This window comes from Nicotiana sylvestris, chromosome 12 (genome assembly GCF_000393655.2).
Source record: "Nicotiana sylvestris chromosome 12, ASM39365v2, whole genome shotgun sequence".
Classification (NCBI taxonomy): Eukaryota; Viridiplantae; Streptophyta; class Magnoliopsida; order Solanales; family Solanaceae; genus Nicotiana; species Nicotiana sylvestris.
The window spans coordinates 54,784,922-54,810,572 of NC_091068.1; the positions used below are offsets into that span (position 1 = coordinate 54,784,922).

Consider the following 25,651-nt stretch of genomic DNA (forward strand, 5'->3'; position numbering starts at 1 on the left):
TAAACAGATTTTTTGTTTTTTTTTTAGAATGCTAACAAACCTAAACAGAATAACAGAATCAAGAAATTTCAAGAAGTACCAATTCACACATTAAATAATATTGCAGAAAAAAGAGAAGGACAGTATAAATATATGAAGAAGAAAAGCAACAGCTATGCCATCAACGCTTTTTCCAAATATAATCTAGATGCCAGTTGCTCCTAGTCCACACAATAAACTGAAACTTCCTTGTTCATCAAATATAACGACGATGATCACCACGGACTCTTTTACTACAAAAAAGCATACCAAAACAAGCAAACATTAACCTGAGCAATATGCGGAATGCAACGTGGACTTGATAAGATCCGCTTGACCCTAGGTGTTGGCGTAACTATCTCACCAGCATCATCTATATCCGAATGTGCTGCAACCATGCTATGTAATATGCTCAATGCTACTTCTCCTACCTGAAATGACATTACCATTTTGAGTGATCATATAGGTAGTAGTTTAGTACAATTAGAAGCATGTGACAAACTGTTACTGTATTCTCAAACCCCAATGACACATACATAGACAAATATTTGTGCAGAAACAAGCTTCCTGATTGTTTCCTCCTTGATTAGGCAAAACATAAACAAGCGGACAGAAATATGTACCTTAACTTGTTAAGTGAAAGACTAGCAAAAAAATCAAGCCATGAATTAATTCTCCTAGCCCCAAACTGATCCTCCTCCATTTTCAGGCCATTATACGAGCAATCGAAAAGATTCTGGAGCATCTTCGGGATTAGGTATTGTTCCCCCAATGATCGTAGTACCAAGTACTTCCTGGCGAGCTCTAATATGATCCGATTTATAAGTAAGCATCTCTTGTAAAATATGAGCAACCCCAAACCCTTCTAGAGCCCAAACCTCCATTTCTCCTACCCGCTGTCCCCCCTGTTTGGCTCTTCCTCTAAGGGGTTGTTGTGTAACAAGCGCATAATGTCCACTGGAGCGCCCATGGATTTTATCATCAACTTGATGAATTAATTTCAAGATATAAGGCTTTCCTATTATAACGGGTTGTTCGAAAGGATTCCCCGTCCTTCCATCAAATATTCACTTTCTCAGAATGCAATGTTTTCCCCTAATCCCAAAGTGAGATCCATCCTCCATATTCAGGCCATTACAAAATGTCATCCCTGTCTAAGGTAACAGATGCCCTAAAGTATTCACCAGAATTTTAACAAGTAAAAAAGGTTGCTACGAACATTTATACAGCAAAATACCATAATTTTCTCTTAAAGAAGATCCATTATCAACTTCAAAACCACTCAGTTCAAGTGTTACAAAATTTCGAAGTTGTTTTCAACTCTAATAAATGTTAAAACAGGACGCAGGAAATTGGGAAAACGAGTTTTCAACTGTATCAAATGACAGTATCGTGATACCTGGGTTGGAGTGAGAACAGGAACTCGGACAGCCAAAGCCCACCTAAGCTCACGAATATCTCGCAACTTCTTCCAGTCTGGCATCCCAGAAGCCCAACATCTTGTGGTCCAATCTATTTCCTTTTTTGACCAGAGTCTCCTAATAGCGTCCTTCTCCATTGGTCCAGCTTGTGCACCATCCTTGTCAAGAAACATCCACTCCTTTAATGGTTCCGTAAAAGCAGAAGCAGCAATCAAGTTCGACTGCAGAGGTATAGTTGTTCTTTCTGAAGCTTCATGAACTACTGTTAGTAGATCAACAGCCAGTACACAGCCACCAACCAAGACACATGACTCTACATTTGCCAAAACCTTCATCAAGACCTGCGCAGGTGGAAAATATTGAAAAATGGAATAACAATCTCAAAGTTAAGACTCTTGCCAAATAATATTTTGATCAGACATATAAATGTAAAATTAACCAGAGAGACTCTCTCCGTAATAACATGGATTTTCAAGTAACAGTTCCGAAGTCGGTGCATTATAATTCCTGTTGCATGGTAACCTTGCTAAGAAAACATTTCTAACAGGTAAAGATGGCCCCCCCTTCACTACACATATCATATGACAGCAGCTGAGAGAGCTTACATTTGTTTCATGTGGGCATTAGCTGTTATGCATTAAATCCATTTTCAAAATATAAAGCGTGTTTGAGGAACAGTTATTACGCGAGATCAGAGGAGCAGAAATTTTAGTCTTCAGCCTCAGAAACAAGTGTAGAAAGTGAAAGTGTTTTGCTCTTCCACACAGTGTCATTAAAAGGCAGCATTTCGTCGCTTAAAGTGATGAAGCAACGCGAAGGGAGGAGTTTTACCTCTTCATGGTCGAGCCATGCGCTTTAGAGAAGTTCGCACTTTAAACAATGGCGCACAAAGTCATCTCAATGAGAATCAGTCACTTCTTTAATGTCAACTTTGAGGAGTTGGATCAATAATGGCATTACTCTATATTGAATATTGAATTGCAATTCAATTTTTATCGTACTAAATTCATAGATGTTTGATATTTTTTAATTCTCTGCAAATTGTGCACTTCACTTCAAATAAGCGTATGCTTCACTCTCGTTTTTGCTTCAACCCGATAGACCTTGTTGTCTTTTTGCGCTTGTCCCTTTTAAAATGTTGCTTCCACAGAAGTGCTTCCCTTCTATAATATCAAGAGATGATGAGTTTCAAAAGTGTTATTGAGGAATTTGGTATTTATACATCCATACAAAGTGGCATGCTTTACTTGGCTGGTTGCTAAAAAAGCTGCTCTAACATAAGATAAACTGAGAAGTTACTAGTCAGCTGTGGAATTTGTTCATCAATATCAGGAGTATTAGGTGGACAATGCCAGGAAGAACAACTGATCTCTTGTCATGCCCGAATGCAGGGGGGGAATAACACTATCTTATCTCTTGTCATGCCAGAATGCAGGGGGAAATAACACTCTCTCTCACAAAGACAGATGGAGAATTGTCCCTACAACTATTTGGTGGACATAATGGAAACAGAGAAATTCAAGATGTTTTGAGGATACAGTCAGCCCAATCCAAAAGATCAAGATGAACCGTATTCTCCTTCTTTTTTTTTTGGTGTAGAGCAGAATATAGTGATGATCTAAAATAAACTCTACAAGTCTTAGATTCCTTGTAAGAAGATCAAGGGTTGTAATTTTGTTTCCTCTTTGATCTTTTGTAATGATCCCTTTTGGCTCCCAACACAAGCTTGGTGCTGAAGATTTATTAATATACTGATATATGTTACCTTTCAGAAAAAGGTATTTCAATTGGATCACCTCATACATCGACTGGTAAACAATATCTTTTGAGAAATGGGAAGTGTATTAGATTTAAATAAAAGCACCAAGAAGGTGTGCACAAAAAAATAGAAGATCCCTTTCAATTCTTAAAGGAATTCAATAAGATCTAAAACAGCTTCTGCATCAAACTTTTGTTTACACCAAAAAATAAAACAATAGTAAACAGTCCATTTTGATTTCTGAATGGAACAACCTTCTGCATTAAAGGAACTCTTTTGCTTACTTCTTATTTCTGAGGTACAAGCAAGATATTAGCAGGAGAGTTACTAGATATTAAAGTGGCAAAGACTGGTTACACAACCAAAACGCCAGTTTTCAAATAAAGCAGTAAGAGCATGGGAAATGCCAAAGCATATAGGAACTGCAGTCAGAAGACTCCTAACTGAGGCAGATAGGAGGTGAAAGGCATGCATCAACGACAGAGATTAGGTAGGCGTTTTGGCATATATGTTATTTGCAAATCAATGTTGTTTTAAAATTTTGTCCATTATTTAAACTTCAGCTTGAAATAGAGAATTTGAAGTTGAAAGCTATTTTGAGGAGTATTTCATGTGAATAAAAGGTTTTCAATCACAAAACTTCAACTTTTTTCCAAGTGAAATTCATTTCCAAGCTCAATTTCTAACTTCCAAGTACTCTTTTCCTAAGTACCTTGGACACGGATGCGGGTGTCTGACACGGGTGCGGATCTAGAGGTCGGATCCTTCGAGATGTAAATTCTAGGATTCGAGGATACGTATCCTAGTACGGATACGGGTACGGGAATCCGGCTAAAAATAATTCAAAAAGATAAAAATATCTCTAAATTATGAGAAATTTTGTGGAATACTTATGTATAGCTGGTAAAGTGTGGATTTCTTTTTTATTCTCTAGTTGTAGATAAGTAAATGATTAATTTCCTCGATAAGGTATGCTATTTTCTTCAAATTTACCCTAGTTTTGGTTCTGATTTTGGGAATCAAATTGTATCTCATCTCGAATTTTTCTGTACGTCGTAGTCAAAGTACCCAAATTGTTTGACCGGATCCGGTACAGATCTCATACCCACACCCATACTAGTGTCGTGCCGACACGGGTGATGCACCTAAACTGCCATGTCGGAGCAACTTAGCTCTTTTCCAACTCCAACTTCAAATATTTCAACTTCATCATAATATTGTCCAAATGGACACTAGATTTTGTAATAAGGGTGTAAATCTTCATCATTCTAGTGAATTGAGGAACCAATAGAAGCTCTCCCCTTAAATGGGTCTTTTTTATATCTTTTCATACTAGGAACCATTATTATCCAACAAACCTCATTTGCCATCTTTCTTTAGTCCTTATACTTAATAGAAGCAACTTCTTTCTTTTCCAAGGACAGATGGTGTTATTTTACAATCACAAACATCATTCGCTATTTTACTTTTTACTCCTCATACTTGAAGAAGAAATCCTCTTTTCCTTTTTACCAAAAAATGTGGTGTTATTTAAAGACAATCATTAAATACAACAGCAAGGTAAACGAGACGCACCTTTAGAAGAAGAAGAAGACGGTGTCGTAAAGCTCTATCATCAGTCCTGTCCAAGAGAACTGTAATATGTGATGTGCCTTCAAATGAGCCAACTGTGTTGTAGTGTTGTTCATAAACAATTGCCATGGCCCGGGCACAGAGCTCCCTAACTGAGGAGCCTCCCCCTCCTCCAAAACCATCTAATCTTCCTATATCACACCAATTATCAGAAGCACCTAATTCATCAGGAATAGCACCATCGACAGTAAGCCCAGTGTCAGCATCACATAGAAACCGGTGATAGAGGGCTCTGAAAAAAGCAACAGGGTCACGTAGTGGAAAATCTTGTGCCCTCCCACTGGTTCCACTCTCAAGAAGTAAACGCAAATAGTATTGGCCTACGCAAACTTCTTTTGATAAGCTAGGATATCTAACAGAAAACTCGCTGTAGTTCCACGATATTTGAGGCGCACTCTCTTTGTCAGTTATTGAGTCTCTGTTTGCACCGCCAGGAACAATATCCTCAGTGCGTTCTTTTTCAACATCTAGATTATGAACCTCAGCCTGCAACGACTCTCTTAATTCCTGCCTGGTCCGCTCATTCCAAATCAAGTCAGCACGGTTATGGTCAAGACTGAAAGCTCGCCAAAATTCTGGCCAATTCAATAACAACCTTCCACATCCAACAGGTGCATCTTCGACCACTACCTGTGCAGGAGCTGGAAGACCTGTATCCTGGGAAATTGCACTAACATCGGAATCCACAGCATTTGCAACATTTGATTCAGCCAAGTCAGGTATATTTGTCGAAGGACTGTCAAGAGCAGGAATGGTTGACGACTGATCAGTTTGAGGAACAGCAGCAGCAGACAGCTCACCTTGGAAGTATTCACCTGCATTCACAGCTGAAGATTGCATTGTTGGCACCTGTCCAGGAACTGAATCAACAGCAGCTCTCTGATAACCATCAGAAGTTCTGAAAGGGACAGCACTTCCAGGAGCTTGCTCACTAACTTCATAGTTAGTAGGAGAAGGCAAAGAATGCCCTTGAGGTGTGATCCCTTTCCCAGGATGAATCCTCCTTTGGTGAAGCAAGCGTCTACGTCTCCTACTCAGCAATGAATTTTCCTGGTCAGTCACACCTTCAACTGGAACCACATTGGATCTGGTGTGCAGATAAGCAACAAGTCCTGGAGGCAAAACTCTAGATAACAGAACAAGAGCAGGTTGATAAGAGTCAGCCCAAAGAGCCACAAGTTGCCTGCTAACTTCACGTCGCTCACCAGCTAGAAGGTAAAGTGCATGCAACAAATGCCGCAGTAGTGCACCATCTCGTAAAGCAGCGTCACGCATTGATTCTGCTGCAACTGCATCTTCTTCAGCAATTGTTCGCATAATGACAGCTACTGTTTCTCGCACACTTTCAGCAGGATGTCCAAACAATGCAAACAACCGGCGGCGCAAGCCAGCTACTAGACGTAATAACTCCACAAACACTGTATACTGGGTTGTTTCTCCATGTGGTTCACAGACCATTGCCTCAAGAACTTCAACAATAGACATTGACAAAAATGGCGATACTGATACAGGCCTTAGCCGATTTACCAGAACTACAAGATTACTTTGTTGACCAAACAGCACAGACTTGGTATGCATTATTGTTGCATGCCATTCCCCCTTTGTATCTGTTTGCATATTAGTTTCCCCTGGACCACCACCAATAAGTACCGCCACAAGGCCTGCAGTTTCACCAGCTACTCCTTCAGACCCATTTCTAAATAGACCCATTATACGGCCAACAGCAGCAGGAAAAGACATCACATGAGAAGCAGCACTTCTTGATGAAAGCAACCTACGCAAACAAGCAATGAAACCCATCACTGTAGCAGCAGCTTTAGGAGACGGCGGGGGAAGTGGTGGTGACTCTGGTGGGAGATTGGGAGCAGCTGGAAGCATTGTAATCAAAGCCATCAGTGTCACCTCAGGTACTTCAATACCAGAAGGTACTCCACCATATGGAATACATGCATTAAATTCCCGTATCCGCCGCCATAATTTTGCTCTTGATCCAGGAATGGATCCTCCCTCGGCCACAGCATCTTTAGCGGCTACTGCCAAGTGTTTTAAATGCAGAGTCGCAGTTTCCAAATCAGCAACAGGTTGTTGTGAAGCAGGAAATTTTAAGTGAAATCTGCCACATGGCGGATCAATTCGATGACCAGGCATTGTTAGCCTTGGTAGCACCGGGATGGAACACTGGCACTACAAAAAACAAAACCACCATATAAACCAGATTTCTAAAACAATAGAATTTCAAAAAATCCATGCATTCAGTGATGCCTAAACGTGCATGGAGCAGAGAATGCACTCAATCCAACCCCTTGAAAAGGAGAAAAAATTCTTCGTGACCAAGAAGAGCATATCCACTTACTTCTGTTTGCAAGACATCACGAACTGCTGCAAGTAAGTTATCACGAGAAGTGCTAGCATAGACCTGAAGTAAAAGGGACATAAAACTAAAATCCTAACCAAACAAGTAACAAGTAAACAAACAAAATTGACCTCCAGCAAAGTCAGAAAGACACACATGAATTGGGCATCCATCATAAAACTCGATAGCAAACATTTGGGGCTCCTCAGCAAATCGAACAAGAGCACCAACGGCAGATAGAGGACGCACGATAACAGCCTGCAAGCATTCACTAGAAAGTATTAATAGCTTTTTACATTGAATCAAACAAAACAAGCATCATAACAGATTCCTAAAATAGGAGATCAAGAAGGATACAGATTTGTCCCCTCCTCCTAGTGCTAAGGTTGGTGAAACTAGGTGAATGTAACTCAGTGATAATTACAACAACATACACAGTATTATCCCACACCGTGGGGTCTGGGGAGGGTAGTGTGTACACAGACCTTACCCCTACCTTGTGAGGATAGAGAGGTTGTTTCCAGTAGACCCTCGGCGCAGGAAAGCATAAGCACCACATTAATAAAAATATAGACAAGAAGGGACAGTACCAAAAAGCCATATAAAAGCAGAATAAAAACAACAAGACAGTAAGGTGATCAACAATGAAAGAAAACAACGTTTAGGCATAAAAACCTACTACCAACAGAAAGCGAGACTGCGTGCCAATACTACTGCTATGAACACTCTAGACTACCTACTCTACTACCCTAATCCTCGACCTCCATACCTTCCTATCAAATCATGTCCTCGGTCAGCTGAAGTTGTGCCATGTCTTGCCTAATCACCTCTCTCCACCTCTTCTTTAGCCTACCTCTACCTCTCCGTACTCCCTCCAATGTCAACCTCTCACACCTCACCGGGGCGTCTGTGTTCCTCCTCCTCACAATGACCAAACCACCTAAGCCACGCTTCCCGCATCTTGTCCTCAATAGAGGTCACACCCACCTTGTCGCGAATAACCTTATTTCTGATCCTATCTAACCTGGTGTGACCACATATCCATCTCAACATCCTCATCTCTGCTACCTTCATCTTCTGGACATGAGCGAACTTGACTAGCCAACACTCAGCCTCATACAACATCGTAGGTCTGACCACCACTCAGTGATAATTCTGTAGTAATATCTCGAAAGCTATTGCTCATATTGAACCATCATGTCCATAGCCAACACCTCTTAGACATGCCATAAAACTATATAGATAATTTGATAATTAAAATTATGGAATCACTTGAGTGTATATATACTGCTAATGTTGAACTTTTAAGAATTACTATGTTTTTGCTTTTTAGCTTGATTGATTAGGAAGAATAAAAATTCAATCTCAAATTTTTAATGAATATACAGAATGTATTAACCACAGATATATAATAGCTCTTCCATGTCCTGCTATGTAGTATGTCCTATTTAAAATTTTAAAAGAGATAGAGAGAGACACTTGTGCCACCCTTGTCTTTACGTTTGCAACATATACCTTGCTAGACATACTTCATGTTAAACCAGAAAAATCTCTTCTCAGTTTCCGGACATCAAAGCATGTTCATAAAGCAATAACTAATATGAAAACACCAATTGTTTGCAGATGTCCAGGTTTCCATGCCGGATATACAAAAAAGCAGGGATTCCCCATCTAATTTGAAATCTCCAATTCCATATGTTCATTATCCCTTCTTGGAAAAATCCCAGAAAAGTTTGCATGAAAGAAGACCTTACCCAGTAAAAGTTTTTGTGAAGTTCAAATTATAAAAGGACAATAGAACGATGAACCAAAAGACCTGCTACAAAAATAACTGATATTTTAAACCAAATGTAATGCAATTTTCCAACACAGCATGGCCAAAGAGGACAAATTGAAGTAGGGTAATGCATCCAGGATAGCCTCTCAGAATACAGTATTTGGTCCACAAGAGAGAATGACAATAAGTAAAACATCTGTGTGAACAAATGCAACACCGGGCATTAGGAATTCTCTGAAAAGAGCTTGATTAGATAATTTGATATGTTTGTTGCCTTCTTTAAGTAAGCCACTGGACCAAGCAAGATGCAAACTATTCAAATAATAGATAAGATTTTTCCTATTCTGAGGGATTAAGAACAAAGATTTGTATGAGAAAGGAGAAGCGTATCAAAATTAAAACTCCTGATAAATAAAACAACAATATCCAGCTTACTTCATAGTTCTCAGGTCGTCTTTCCACAAGTGAGGCCTTAGTGAGAATGAGTTGACGAGATACCGCATCGCCATGTTCTCCAAGGCCCCCTTTTGGGCCAATAGACATACTTACTCCTGGAGTATTCAGAGTCCCCCGAGCAGCTGAGCGCAATCTTGTTACTAACCAAGCACCACAAGGAGTTTCATCTGCCCCGACAGCCTCTTTTGCTGAATTTTAACATCAATGTAGTCAAACAAATAGGATATGACACTGTGTGATTACAAGAATATCACAAGAAGAAAGTGAGTAAATATATAATTCTTCTCTCAAGAGATACCTCTCCTATTTATGTACTCAGATAAGGTCACTGCTTGAGAATTGTCGACAGTTAATCCCACACCCACCATGCATGTCGCAGTTTTAGTCTGATCAAAAAGATGTGGCAAATTAAACATCATAAGAATACGATTATAGCATGCAAATGACTCATGGTTCAGAAAGTGAAGTCTCACTGGATGAGAGTCATCCTGATTCCAGGGCCAAAAGTTAATGACTTGGAGAGCAATACAAGGACATTTTTATTACTTTTACCATTATCAGAAAGAAAAAGGACAACTTCATTACCAGATTTGATATGATGGCAGAGTTTGTAGTTCCCGAAGCAGCTTGGAAAGCTTTAGATTTTCTTCCATAAAGCGGGCAAAGAACAAAACCTCCGGAATCTGTATTTTTCTTCCCATAAGGGTCAGATAGAAGGATAATGGAAGGAGAGGCCATATCTCTAAAGTCCAAGCACCAACGAAGTTCTCCAGATTTTGATTCAATAAGCTCAACTCCTATATAAGTAATTTTCAACTTCTGCACCCCAAAACAGAAAAGGGAAAATTATCATTGCATGCTTTTGTTTTGGAGCAGGGGGTTTGGAAGGAAAAGAGGGGAAGGGAGAGGAATAAAACAGTACACACTCTATCATACACAGCATTCCAGAGTTGGTGTATACATTACTGGACTTATCAAGTTAAAACGGAAAAGGCAAACATATAAAATAGTAAAGCAAATCATCAAAACCATCATATTGATGATGCCAAAGCATAAGGAGCATTAGGCTGTTAGCATCAGAGATCAGGACTAGAAATATGGTGACAATGAAAGCATATAAGCATCTGCCACTAGTTCCTTGAAACATGGTGAAAGAGAAAGCTAATAATAGTAAATGTATAAGCATAGAGCATAACTGTGCAAAAAGTGAATGAGCAGGATAAGAACAGACAGTTTGGCCAACAACGAAGAAGGAGAAGACCAAGGAGAGTTGTGCAAGAATGGAGATCAAAAGAAGTAAATGTTTAACAGGGTGATATTTCAACAACAAGTGAATTGAATCAACAATATCACCAGTGAAGCAAAGTCAAGAACATGATAGGGAAAACTCACTAGAGATGCAACAAATCAGAAACAGATACAGAGAGGATAGCAGGGGAAAGGGACAAATGAAGCCAACCCACAACGTTCCTAAGAGAGGGAAGGTTGTGATCACTGAACCAACTAGGAGTGTATGGTTTTGAGGCTTTACAAATTGCGGAACATGTAATTGAGAAGACAAAACCACCAGATCATGGTAGAGGATCCTCTTAATCAATGACTTGGGTGATTTGGAACATAAGGGGTATCAATAAGAGATATAAACAAAAAGAGTTGAAGAAGTATTTGAAGTCAATAACATTGCTCTGGCAGGCTTGTTAGAAACTAGAGTTGAGGAAAATAACGCTATTAATAAAGCCAGTAGCATAGCACCTGGCTGAGAAATGGTAAACAATTATAGCAAGGCCCCCGTTAACAGAAGAATCAGGTTTAACTGGAATAACAGTCTGTTTGATGTAGCTGTGGTCAGAAAGGAGGCTCCATACATGCAATGTCAGATTAAAGGAAGATAAAGTGGTATAGATTGGCTGACCATAGTGTATGGCTTCAATACAGTGGAACAAAGGAGAGAGAATTGTGGGTAAATCTGAATATTATGGCATTTCAGATTGTGAGAATGCACGAGAGAAAATATTATTGATTAATATTGACAATGATACAATGAGCCCTATATACATATATAATACATGTCATACTCCTAATACATATGGGATTAGGGTTATTTACTACTATTTAACTATGAAACTAACACTCCCCTCAAACTGGTGCATATAAATCATATGTACCGAGCTTGTTACATATATAACTAATACGAGGACCAGTGAGGGACTTGGTGAAAATATCAGCAAGCTGATCATTTGACTTCACAAATTTCGTAGCAATATCTCCCGAGAGTTTCTTTTCTCTAACAAAGTGACAGTCAATCTCGATGTGTTTAGTTCTCTCATGGAACACTGGATTTGACGCAATATGAAGAGCAGCTTGATTATCACACACAAGTCTCATTTGACTAATCTCACCAAATTTCAACTCCTTGAGCAACTGCTTGATCCAAATTAGCTCACATGTCACCATAGCCATTGCTCGATATTCTGCTTCCGCACTACACCGAGCAACCACATTCTGTTTCTTGCTCTTCCAAGACACCAAATTTCCTCCTACTAAGACACAATATTCAGACGTAGAACATCTATCAGAAGGTGATCCTGCCCAATCAGCATCTGAGTATCCAACGATCTGCTCATGGCCTCGATCCTCAAACAATAAGTCTTTGCCTGGAGCTGATTTTATATACCGAAGAATCGGACAACTGTATCCCAATGACTATCACATGGAGAATCCATAAACTAACTCACAACACTCACAGGAAAGGAAATGTCAGGTCTAGTCACTGTGAGGTAATTTAATTTACCAACCAACCGCCTATATTTTGCAGGATCGCTAAGTGGCTCCCCCTGTCCTGGCAGAAGTTTAGCTTTCGGATCCATCGGAGTGTCAACAAATCTACAACCTGTCATTGCTATCTCCTCAAGAATATCTAAGGCATACTTCCGTTGTGAGATCACAATACCTGAGCTAGACTGAGCGACCTCAACATCCAGAAAATACTTTAATCTGCTTAGATCCTTAGTCTGAAAGTGCTGAAAGAGATGTTGCTTCAACTTACTAATACCATCCTGATCATTGCCGGAAATAATAATATCGTCAATATAAACGACCAGATAAATATAGAGATTTGAAGCAGAATGTCGATAAAATACAAAGTGATCAGCTTCACTACGAGTCATGCCAAACTCCTGAATAACTGTGTTGAACTTACCAAACCAGGCTCGAGGAGACTGCTTTAGACCATAAAGGGACCGGCGCAACCGACATACAAGGCCACTAAACTCCCCCTGAGCAACAAAACCAGGTGGTTGCTCCATATAAACCTCATCCTCAAGGTCACCGTGATGAAAAGCATTCTTAATGTCCAACCGATAGAGAGGCCAATGGCGAACAGCAGCCATGGATAGAAAAAGGCGGATTGATGCAATTTTAGCCACGGGAGAGAAAGTATCACTGTAATAGAGTCCAAATATCTGAGTATACCCTTTGCCAACAAGACGAGCCTTAAGTCGATCAACCTGGCCATCTGGACCAACTTTGACTGCATACACCCAACGACAACCAACAGCCGATTTACCCGAAGGAAGAGGAACAAGCTCCCAAGCACCACTCGTATGTAAAGCAGACATCTCGTCAAGCATAGCATGTCGCCATCCGGGATGAGACAGTGCTTCACCTGTAGACTTAGGGATGGAAATAGAGGACAAAGATGACACAAATGCACAATGGGATGAGGACAGACGATGGTAACTTAAACCGACATAATGAGGATTAGGATTAAGTGTGGACCGTATACCTTTTCGTAGTGCAACCAGTTGATTAAGAGGAGGCAAGTCCGCAGTATTAGCAGGGTCAGGTGCAGGACGTGAATCAGCTGGGCCTGATGTTGGGCGCGGACGACGATGATAAGTCAAGAGTGGTGGAGATGTAGAAGGTTGAACTGGACTAGGTGGTGGCACTGGAGCTATAGTTGGTGGAACTGGACTAGGTGGTGGCACTGGACTCAGTGGTGGCATTGGAGCTATAGGTGGTGGAGTTGCAACTGGAACTGTAGGTGGTGGAGCTACGGAGTAAGATGATGGGAAATAGTGACTGAATCTCCAAAAGAAGGAACTGGTAGCACCTCAGAAATATCCAAGTGATTAACTGGACCTGTGAAGTATGATTGGGTTTCAAAGAAGGTAACATCAGCAGACATAGGAAATCGCTGAAAGTCAGGAGAATAACATTGATATCCCTTTTGCGTTCTCGAGTAACCCAGAAATATGCACTTAAGAGCACGAGGAGCTAACTTATCTTTTCCTGGGGTAAGGTCATGAACAAACACGTACTCCCAAAGATACGGGGTGGAAGAGAGAACAAAGGTAAGTGGGGAAACTGGACAGAGAATGAAACTTGATTCTGGATAGCTGAAGATGGCATACGATTAATAAGATAACAAGATGTAAGAACTGCATCCCCAAAAACGCAGCGGAACATGAGATTGTATGAGTAGGGTACGAGCAGTTTCAATAAGATGTCTATTCTTTCTTTCAGCTACCCCCTTTTGTTGGGATGTGTACGGACAAGATGTTTGATAAATAATCTCATGGGAGTTCATAAACTGCTGAAATGGGGAAGACAAATACTCTAGGGCATTATCACTACGATATGTACGGAGAGAAACCCCAAATTGATTTTGAATTTCTGCATGGAAGGTTTGGAAAATAGAAAACAACTCGGATCGATTTTTCATCAAAAATATCTAAGTGCACCGGGAATAATCATCAATGAAAACATCTGAATGGACTAAGGTAAAATGTGACTCTGCTCGATTATCAAGACGTCGCGGGAAATGGGAGCGGGTATGCTTACCGAGCTGACATGACTCACACTCTAGAGTGGACAAGTGAGATAAGCCAGGTACCATTTTCTGAAGTTTTGACAAACTGGGATGTCCTAACCGTTTATGTAATAAATCTGGTGAATCAGTAACGGACAAGTTACTGGAGGAAGACAAGATGCGAGTCCATGTGATTTTGCAAGGATAAGGTAATAAAGTCCATCTGATTCATGTCCGGTACAAATGATCCGCCCTGTATTGCGTTCTTGAATAAAAACAAGGTCATCAAGAAATAAAACAGCAGATTTAGGTGATTTGGCTAAGCGACTAACGGCTATGAGATTAAGAGGACTACCGGGAACATAAAGAACTGAGTCTAAAGGTAAGGAAGGAAGTGGACTTGCTTGACCTATTGCAGTTGCCATGGTTTGAGACCCATTGGCCATTGTGACTGTTGGAAGAGATTGAGAGTATGAAATACTAGTGAAAAGAGATTTATTTCCCGAAATATGATCAGATGCACCTGAATTAATGACCCAAGACTCAGAAGTTGAAAATTGGGAGACACAAGTCATGCTACTATCTGTTGGAACAACGGAGGCTAATCCTGAAGATGTCTGTTTACGTGCTTTGTACTGAAGGAACTCAATATAATCCAGTAAAGAAACCATCTGGATTGGATTCATTGCATTTAATCCAACGGATTATGAGTAAAAGGCTTCAGGTATGAATGCCATTATAATATTGCACCGGAAAAAGCAGAAATTTTTTGGAAATTACTGTTCACGCCGGAAAAAATCACTGTTCACGCCAGAAAAATATAAAAGTGGTCAGAATTTGATTTAAATTGGTTGGGTAGGCTCGAATTTGTGAGGAGAGGACACTGTCCTAAAGAAGCTTTTTCGAAATCTAACCGGAAACAGCCTCTTGCCAAAAAAACCACTGCTCTTACTGGAAAACACTTTTCCGGTAACTGAGAAACCACAAAATCTTGATGGGTTGAGTCGGAAGAGACAGGCGACCAGCCCAGTAGAAAAATTGAACTTGAAAGATGCCGGAAAACTACCTCACTCTCGTCGGCGCGTGAGGTGACACTCTCGCTGGAACCCTAACTGCCGGAAGCGCGTGATGGCGTGTGTGAAGTGTTCTGCCGAAGGTGTCACTGGGGTTTGGTCGCAGGTGACAGGAGAATCTTGTGGCGGTGTTGGAATTTGCACAAACCCCATTGACGTAAACAACTACTTAAGTCACCAGAAAATTGCATGGTGACGACTGATTTCTTCCTGGATGTCGTTGGAATGACGCACAACGATAATTATCTCACCAATGCTTTGATACCATGTGAGAATGCACGGGAGAAAATATTATTGATTAATATTGACAATGATACAATGAGCCCTATATACATATATAATACATATCCTACTCCTAATACATATGGGATTAGGGTTATTTACTACTATTTAACTATCAAACTAACACAGATTACAAAACCATGGTTAATCGGAATTTCAATGCATTACTATACCCTCGTGTCCCACGCAGAAATTGAAGACTTCTCTGACTGCATTCATGGACTACTGCTCAACCGAACTACCATGGTGAGAAGAGTATTACACACTAAGTTGCTCTGACACGGGTACGGGTATCTGACATGGGTGCGGATCTAGAGGTCGGATCCTTTAAGATAAAAATTTTAAGATTTGGGGATACGAATCCTAAAACCGACACGGGTGCGGGGATCCGGCTAAAAATAATTTAAAAATAAAAATAAATATATCTCTAAATTATGTGGAGTACTTACCTATAAGATATTAGCCTACTATAATCGGTTAAAGTGCCCTAACAGTCTTGATAGTCTTAACGTATATAATATAAAATCTTATAAATATAACTTATTCTTCTTTATTCTTTTTTGTTTTGCGCAAATCAAAAAATTGAAGCTCAAAGCACACTTATATTAATATTTGCTACATAACGTGGCTATAGAGGAGACAGCTATAATTTGATGGGAGAGAGCTAAAGGCCTACTTATATTAATATGGTCAAAAAGCTCGCTTTTTTAAAAGTGCTACAGTACTTCTTTTTGTAATTTGATGGGAGGCAGCTAAAGGCCTGAAACACTCCATTATGTAACCCCATTATCTCATAAACAATTGGAAAAATATGTGTTGTCAATTAAAAAGTATTCACTTCCTAATTTGTCCCTTTCTTCTTCATCCATTCTCTGCTGCCTCTTCTCTTTCCATCTCTGAGACATTTCCCCAGCAAAACATTTTCCATGTGTCTTTTTTTCCGATACAAAACTCAAAACTCATTCGAGCCCTTCCCACGAGCTCTTGATTTTAGAAACATACAACATGAACAAGAAGATTGACCAAGACAAAAAGCTTCAAAGAAGATAAAAGGACTAGTATAAATTACTACATAGCAGTGAAATTAAGGTATTTCGTTTCTCATCTCTTCAGATCTTTACTTAGTGAAATCAACTGGGAAAATTTTTGGGCAACGCACCCGATGTTGCCTGACCAGATCCGACACAGATCCCACACCCTTACCCGTGTCGTGTCGACACAGTTACGACACTCAAATTGTCGTGTCCGAGCAACTTAGATTACACATGTTCCAACAAGCTGGTGGAAATACAGTGTATACTAGGCTGGTAGATCATTGGGGAATGATGAATTATGGTGCAGTATGGTAATGTTATTTCTAAGTATGGGGCCTTTCATATCTGATCACTCACCAATGTTTAAATCCTTTGTTGATGGTCAACAGGGTTTTAAGGTTCCGTTCAAGTTCTTTAATGTATGGGGCCTTTCATATCTGATCACTCACCAATGTTTCAATCTTTTGTTGATGGTCAACATAGTTTTAAGGTTCCGTTCAAGTTCTTTAATGTATGGGCTGACCATCCACAATTCTTGCATATTCTGGAAAGGGAATGGGCTAACAAGCTATCTTATGGCAAGACCAAAACTGTCTAGGTAAAATTGAAGTTATTGAGATCACATCGGAGGAAGTTGAACAATGATGAATTCAAAAGCATAAGTCAGAAGATTGATAATGCTAGAGCTGACTTAAGGAGATTGCAGAATACAAATACAATAGCAATACACTGATGAGCTGGCTATACAGGAGAAATAAGCTTTACTACAACTAGAAAAGTGGTCTATGATAGAGGAAAGTATCTTGAAGAAGAAAGCAAGGGTTAACTGGATAAAGCTAGGAGACTCCAACAATAAATACTTCTCAGCTGTGTTGAAGGAGAAAAAAGTAGCACAAACACATTGTGGAACTCACAGCATTAAATGGAGGTAGATTGACTAATAGCGGAGACAGTAGAGAAGAAATCATCATGTTCTATAAATCATTAATGGGATCTACTGCACATACTTTTCCAGCTGTTCTCATGAAGCAAGGACCAACATTATCACATCATCAGTAGCTTGATTTGTGTAAAGATGTGACAGAATATATGAAGGTCTTTGCTCTATAGGTGATGACAAAGACCCAGGTGTGGATGGGTACAATGCAATTTTCTTCAAGAAGACATGGCATATAATTAAAGCAGAAGCAAGTGTGTGCAGTCCTGGATTTTTTTAGAACTGGGAATCAACGAACCAAGAGATGACTTCTTAAAAGTTCGCAAATGGAGAAGTGTTAATATAGGCACGGACCGCGAACCTAATAGTTGGATCCATGAGGAAACAGGAGAGTCATTCATTAGATGTACAGAGCTATAAATTGTACAGCTATTACTCTAATTTCTAAAACATTTAACCCTACTACACTCAAGGAATAAAGACCTATAGCATGCTATTGCTATGTTGCTCGGACTTGGGTGCAGGCATCCAATCTAGGTGCGAATCTAGAGGTCGGATCTTTCATAATCTAAACATTAAGATTCGGGGGTATAGATCCAAGTACGGATATGGGGGTGGGGATTCAGCTAAAAATAGTTCAAAATTCTAAAAGTAGATCTATAAAAATATCCTAAATTATGAGAAGATATTCTGTGAAAAACTTAATTGTAGGTTGTGGAATGCAACCAATAATTCAATCTTTCATTTTGAGAATTTCTCAAGTTGTAGGCACTAGCACTAGTACAATCTTTCATTTTCATTTTTTATTTTTCCTCAAATTTGTTGTGGATTGTAGTCAAAGTACTCGATCTCAATTGACCAAACCCAGTACGAATCCCACACATTTACTAGTACCAATGTCGTGTCGACACGAGTGCGGTAAGTAAAATGAAGAGTCCGCGCAACGCAGAAAGCATGTTGTACAGTTTTATATAAACTTGTAGCTAAGGTGTTCGCATAAAGGATTCAGAAGACAATTGCATTTGTTGTTAGTGAAACACAAGATGGATTTATCATGGTAGGAAATTAGCTCATAATGTGATATTGGCTCATGAGATGGTAAAAGCACATGCAAGAAAACAAATCTCTCCTAGGTGCATGATTAAAGTGGACATGCAGAAGGCATATGACTCAGTGGAGTGGGCATTTGTTGAACAAGTTCGGGAAGGGCTAGGATATGCATCAAAATTGTCAATTGCTCTATATATCAACAGGGAGCCAGATGAACCATTTGATGCAACTAGAGGGTTAAGTCGAGTGACCCAATGTCCCACTCTTGTTTGAACTTGCAATGGAATACCTGAGTAGAAATCTAAATGAACCTCGCAACAGAGATGGAATTCAAATACCATCTACTGCTTTTTGCAAGAGATGACCTTATGTCTTGTAAAGCTACTACATAAGAAGTTCATACAATTTTCAAGGCTTCAGGTTTATATCCAAAAGTTGTGTGTATTTTAGTGGTGTTAAACCTACCGTAAGGCTTGAGATCCTCCAGCAACTTGGTTACTCTCAAGGGGACTCGCCATTTAGATGTTTGGGATACCATTAGCTACTATAAAGTTGTCTTTGGTTCAATGGCATCCCATCATAGAGAAGATTGTAGCAAGAATGTCATCATGGAGTGCTAAGAAGTTGACATACACAGGGAGGATTCAACTAATGAAGCATGTGATATTTGAAATCCAAGCCTATTGGTCCCAGCTATTTTCATTGCCTGCTAGGGTAACTAAGACCATTGAGGCTTACTTTAGAAGTTACATCTGGTCAGGGTCCAATACTATAACTAAAAAAGCACTGGTAGCTTGAGAGCAAATGTGCTTACCAAAATCTGTGGTGGATTTAATCTAACCAATCTCAAGATACGGAACAAGGCAATTATAGCAAAAGTATGTTGGGATTTAGAATGTAAGCAGGACAAACTCTGGGGTAAGTGGATCCACTCCTACTACATCAAAGGCCACCAGTTAAGTAACATGCCTATTCCTCGCCAAACCAACTAGATGGTTAGGAAAATATTAGAAGCAAGAGATTAACTGAGCCAGATACAAGTCAATGCAACAAGAATCAGAGCACGATCAGATATATATGTATATATATATATATACACACACACACACATACACACACACAACTAATTGGAGTCCATCCAAAGGAACCTAAGTTGTTCGGACTCTTCACTTTCAGTGTCGCACCCACGATGATACGACATGGGTGTGGGTGTGGCTGGTCAACCGATTTTGGGTACTTTGACCAAAATCAACGAGAAAATTTGGGACAAATACAATGAATTCTAAAATCAAATAACAAGTAGGGTGAAATTGAAGAAAATGAAATACCTTGTATATAGAAATTTCTACGTCAGTCCTTTTCCTCTAATCATATTATCTCCTTTTCGGTTTCTCGTTTTAGTCAATATTTTTTCCTTCTCAAAATACCTTGTAAGCTTTCCACATAATTTCTCATAATTTAGAGATAAATTTATAACTTTACTTTTAGAAATTTAAATTATTTTTAGTCGAATCTCCCCATCCGTATTTGTAACTGGATATGTATTCCCGAATTTTAGATTTAGATCATGAAAGATCTTACCCCACTAGATCTGCATCCGTATCGGACACCCACACCTGAGTCCAAGCAACATATAAAGTTACCATGGAGATGTCTGTTATTAAAAAATAATGCTAGACCTAAAACAGTGTTTACAATGTGGACTCAATTACATGAGGGGTTGAACACAATTGATAGACTGGCCAAATGGGGTATCGAACTGGATCCAGTTTGTGTGTTATGTCAGAGTCAACCTGAAACAAGTGCCCATCTACGATGAATGTGTTTTCCCAAAGAGCTTGTGGGTAAGGTTACTTCAATGGGTACAATGGAGACAAGGGGTTATCGCTTCTTGCGAGTAGCAGCAACTATGGGTCCTGCAGAAGGCGGAAGTCTAAGCAAGCACAAGTTATGAAGATGTTGTATGCCGAAAGTGTTCATGCCATTTGGTGTGAGAGAAACTGCATGATTTTTTAATAAGTAACAAGAGTAGTGGACAGCTTAGCTAAGCTAAATGCATCTGTATGCAGTCTAAGAGCAACGGGAGGAGCTAGAGACTTACTATAGAATTGTTGTTTTTGGTTCTGTGTAGTATAGTTCTGTGTTTTATGTGTACGAGGGATTCTGGATTTTCTTTGTTTGGAGACAGGAGCTGTGTGGGCTAAGCTGTGTTTTTTAATTGAATACTTGGTGATTAATAAAATGCTTAATTACCAAAAAAAGGAAAAAGTGAAGGCTAACTGCAAATATTTTGCCACTAATGCTTCAAGCATGGACTTTTGGGAAGATGAGCTAACTCTTGAGACAGGAAACAAGAAGAAATATTAAAAATTATCTTTTCCATCTTTACAATTCGAAAGCAAAAAAGCTCAAGAGCTATAGACAATTCACAAAAGAATTTCTTCTACAAAAAAGGTATAATTTGAAAGCATTCAGTAATTCAATTAATGAACATTTTATGCCATATGCCAATAGCAATTGTAAGCAGAGGACCAAGTCCCCAAACTCATTATAAGATATCAAGGTGTCACAGTTTCAGGGACCGGACACCTGAAAACCCAAGTAGATCCAGAATGACTGCCTAGTATGTATCACCAACTGGGATGGCAAATGGAACATAAATAATTTCACCAGATCTGCCATACTGATGTACTTTCAAGGTTTTGCACCCCTCAAGCACAAAGAGAGAAAAACAAAAGTACCCCGCTAAAGTTTTTCTCAAAACTAGAGAAAGCGTTCTTTAAACTCACGTGAGAAGAATGTAGTTGGAAAGAACCTTACCCACTCGTTCTTCAATCCCGCAAGATTGCAAGAAGCGCTCAATAAAGGAAGAAGAAATAAACAAAATAGAAATCATGTTTTTGAAGCAAGAGCCTAAATAAACTAAACACCCATTTTTATTTTTTGAGCCCTTCAAATAGGCCTTACAATGAGTAAAATTGATGGAGGTTAAAAAAAATTAATCCTAATTAAATTAAAATAAGAATAAGGCTAAGAAAACCTATCCTACCTAATTTAGGAAAAAGAATTTTAACAAAAATGGATTACCAACTAACAATCCTAGTTTGACTAGAGCTATAAATATAATCCTATCAAAACAAGAATCAAATTATTAGGAAACAAAAAATAAGAAATCCGAATATTTATGGAAAAGAAACTCTAATTGAATGGATTCTTGGACTTCTTAAATTTCTTGGATTCTTGATCTTGCATCACATACTGTGTTCCAATGATTTGTGGATCTTTCAATAACCAAAAGAGAAGGAAAGAGTGCACACGCACACACAAAGAAAAATTTCAAAGACTAGCATCAAGATATAAAAAGTGACCACGGCCTACAAATTAATAGGCTTGACCTATAAGCGTAAAGCAAGATATCTACTTTATACACGAAGGACATGTTGGTGCTTGCATCCCAGGATATGTTGGTTGCACCTAAACTTAACCCATATCATCTTATGACAAACAGTTACCCACTCAAATCCCCATTCTCATAGAAGTAATAGTTGTCCCAGTTGATAAATAGTAGTGGATTGAAATAGCCTATATGAAGATAAAGTTACGAATCCTTAAGCCCAACTACTCATCATAATCATTCAATCCAGTTTTGTTCTCAACTAAATCCAAGTACCTTAGTCTGCTTTCTTGGTTCAGCCCAACATATAGGGACAATTAGAGACAGAAACAGTAAAATCCATTAGTTGTTGCAAAATTAAAAACTCTCCAACGACTCAAAACTAAAAGGAATTATTCTTATCGACAGACAAAGATCATAAAGCAAATAAGCTGTCCACATGTACTTTCCAGGGCTTCCCACCTTAATAAAAGACACTTGCAGCCAAATATTACAAAAGATATATTGAAAAAGCATTGAATCATCATGTCCTCACTACCAATCTCACTGTTCCTGTATCAACTCAAACTTGGTGTTTTAACAACATTCTAAACTCCTTTTTGGTGGCAAGTACATTCTGATAGGGAACACTTGGTTTTAACTAATACCATTGTTCCCTGAATGATTCTCGCTGTATAAATCATATTTTCAAAGAAGTTAAAAGAAAAAGCATCCACCACAGAAACAAGTATCTGCAGCTAATATTATAAGAGTGCTGCTAGCTATTAATATCACACAAGGGAAAAAAGCACTTACAAAAGGAACCCACTCAGAAGTCCTCCTCCTTAGATGCAAAACAGGGAACTCTGCAACCACTCCAAGCTTATTCCACCTAATTCTATGCAACTCAGTCAAAATGCTTGCTCTATACTTGGAAGAGAACTTCATAGCCTTGAACTTCCCGCGGCCATCAGTCCTCACACTTATGGTAAACTCATTTGAATTGTCGTCTCTCCCAATAATAGGGGCCGCACCATCATAATCACTCCCAACATCGTATGAGTTAGTGACTGATAATGTACCGGGATCCAGTGTAATCAAAGTGAAATTTGAAATGCAAAGAATCCTTTTGTATCGACCTCGCCAGGAGTGTTTGACAACCATGTAACGGGCCAAGTACTCGGGCTCTTCGGAGCCATGGGCATGAGAGGAGGAGGGTGGAGCAGAAGAGGAGGATGTGGTGGATTCAGAAGTTGGAGGTTGGTGGTGGTCAGTGGCGTGACGGCTGACAAAATCCATTTGAGGAAGGTATTGGAGAGAATAAGGCTGTGGTGGACTAGGGCGCAGGAAATACCATATTCCCGAACCACCGTCCGATGACGGTCTCCCCCGAGACTGATTCGCACCCAGCCTTCAATCTTCTATTTCACTGTTTGTTTTTTTGTCAAACTCCAAACTTTCATCGGTATTTCCCAAATTTTAAAGGATATATATGTATGTGCCTTCAATTCAAGACCCTGCTGAAACAAGTACAAAAACCCCCAAATGTCAATTTCGACTTCAGTTTTCCTTGGAGAGGAGAAGCCAATCACTTGTCAATTTCAAAAAAATCATCACAATAGGCGAATTTCGAAAGATCAGAAATAAAAAATGAATGCGAAATCACAGTAGAAGATCCAGCAAGCTTCAATGAAGAACTTGTGGCAGTATATTTAGATATTAACTTTTTAGCTATGAAATATGAATGAGATACGCACTATATTGGAAAAAATAGAACAGATCATGGAAGAGAGAGAAACCTTGTGATAGAAGCCGGTTGATCACTACTGATACATTGAGTTGTAAAGAAAGAAACATTCGTCATTGACATCCTTGATTATGTTATGCCTAAGCAGTCACTTCTTTTTCAATTTTTGCGCAATGCTCCCTCGTGTTTGAAATATTCCAGTATGCTCCTCTACACCTGGCAAAGACTGGCAAAGTACACCGATGACGGACGAAAATAAAATTTACCAGAATTGTTTTAGTTCTATGCTATGATTTGTTTTTTGTTTTTAAAGGCAGAGCTCCTCGGCTTATGTGTAGCCATGTAGGACGTAGACCTCATTTGTTTTTATTAAATTAAAATGTATGAATCTGCATATCTGAATATCAAGATGTGTATCTTAATACACATTTGAATATATTAAGATGTGTATTAAGATTAGAATAGAAATAATTAAGATTGTTTGATTTTTAATATTTGAATGTATAAAATTTATCTTTATTTGAAAATTAATAAACATAAAATTCAAATGAAATACTAACTAATCTAATATTCTATCAATAAAATATATAGTTTTTTAAAATATGATAGTTGTTATTGGTGATGTCTAACGGATGAATGCTAACTAGAGACGGTGGTAGTTTTGGTTGATGATGGCGGTTCGTGCTAGTAGCTAGTAGTGATTGGTAGTGGTGGCAATTATGATTGAGGATGGTGGTGGTAGGTGGTGATAGTTAATAATGGTGGATGGTGGTAGCAGTTTTGACTGAGGAAGGTAGTGGTGGGTGGTGGTAGGTTATTATTGATGGGCAGTTTCGGTTGTGGTTGTTGATGGTGATGGAGTAGTCAATTGTGGTAGTTGAGGTGGATGAGTGATGATTGTGGATGAGAATGCTATATGGAGGTCGGAGTGGTGGGGATAGTGGGTGTTGATGGTCGATAATGTTCGCGGCTATAATTGAGGATTATGGTGGCATGGTGGCATGGTGGTGGTGGTGGTGGTGGTGGTGGTGCTGGGGTGGGGGTGGTTGAATGGTGGTAGTTGATAATGGCAGGCGGTGGCGTCAGTTAATATGAATATGTGATAGTATCTTAATGAAATTAACTTTCTGTTATAGATCTTAATCATACAAACCCATTAAGTGATTGTGAAGTAAAAAAAACACTTAATGATTAAGATCTCACTAATTAAGATTCAGATTTTAAAAACAAACACACTTAATGTCTGAGATCTGGATGATTAAGATTCAGTCATGCATTAAGTCCAAACAAATGAGGCCTTAGTTTCGTGAGACTTACGCCTCGGTCATCGGGGCTTAGGCCCCGGATACGCCCAACACCCAACATATTGGGCTCGCCTAATAGAATTTTATGCAATTGTATGTAACTAACTTTGTAAATCCTCAAATTTTCTTAATAAATTGTTGACTATTAAGAATTACTTTTTTCTTAATTATAAATCATTAAGTTGAGAGTATTTATGTTATAATATAAATAAAAATTATTGCACGTTATCACTAAGACTACTATGATAGTGGTCGGGGTAGAGGTGCAGCTCGCACAGCAGCTAGGGAGGCACCTGCAGATCCACTAGTTGCCCCAGTTCAAGATCAGGTCCCAGTTGTGGATGCACCAGCAGGGCCAGCTCAGGCACCAGCTGTGGCCATTATTATTCTAGGCCTTCAAGAGGCCTTAGCTCAGATTTTGACCGTGTGCACTAGTCTTGCTCAGGCGGTCTTTGTTCCGGCCACGGCATCCACTTCTCAAGTTGGGGGAGGTGCTCAGACTCCTGCCGCCCACACACCTGAGCAGGTGGTGCAGGGACTCCAGACACCAAGGGAACCACCGGCCCAGCCGGTTGCAACTGCTCAGGACTATGTGGTTCCTGTCATACCTGATGATGAGCAACGT

General features: G+C 39.4%; 1 protein-coding gene across 3 annotated transcripts in view; it reads right to left on the minus strand.

Annotated features, from left to right (window-relative positions):
* The window catches only part of LOC104248447 (dnaJ homolog subfamily C GRV2), a 66,489-nt gene extending 42,567 nt beyond the window's left edge, over positions 1-23,922 (minus strand). The window contains exons 1-10 of one of the 3 annotated variants that reach the window (XM_009804697.2): positions 23,775-23,922; positions 22,792-23,495; positions 10,002-10,235; positions 9,715-9,802; positions 9,396-9,604; positions 7,340-7,441; positions 7,184-7,246; positions 4,774-7,014; positions 1,418-1,780; positions 309-449 (exon numbers count right to left, since the gene is read on the minus strand). In XM_009804697.2, the coding sequence (XP_009802999.1) occupies positions 309-449; positions 1,418-1,780; positions 4,774-7,014; positions 7,184-7,246; positions 7,340-7,441; positions 9,396-9,604; positions 9,715-9,802; positions 10,002-10,235; positions 22,792-23,274 (3,924 nt within the window). In that variant the 5' untranslated portion in view covers positions 23,275-23,495; positions 23,775-23,922. The other 2 variants (XM_009804699.2, XM_009804700.2) reach the window with 2 other exon arrangements.
* Between the last annotated feature and the right edge of the window lie 1,729 nt (positions 23,923-25,651).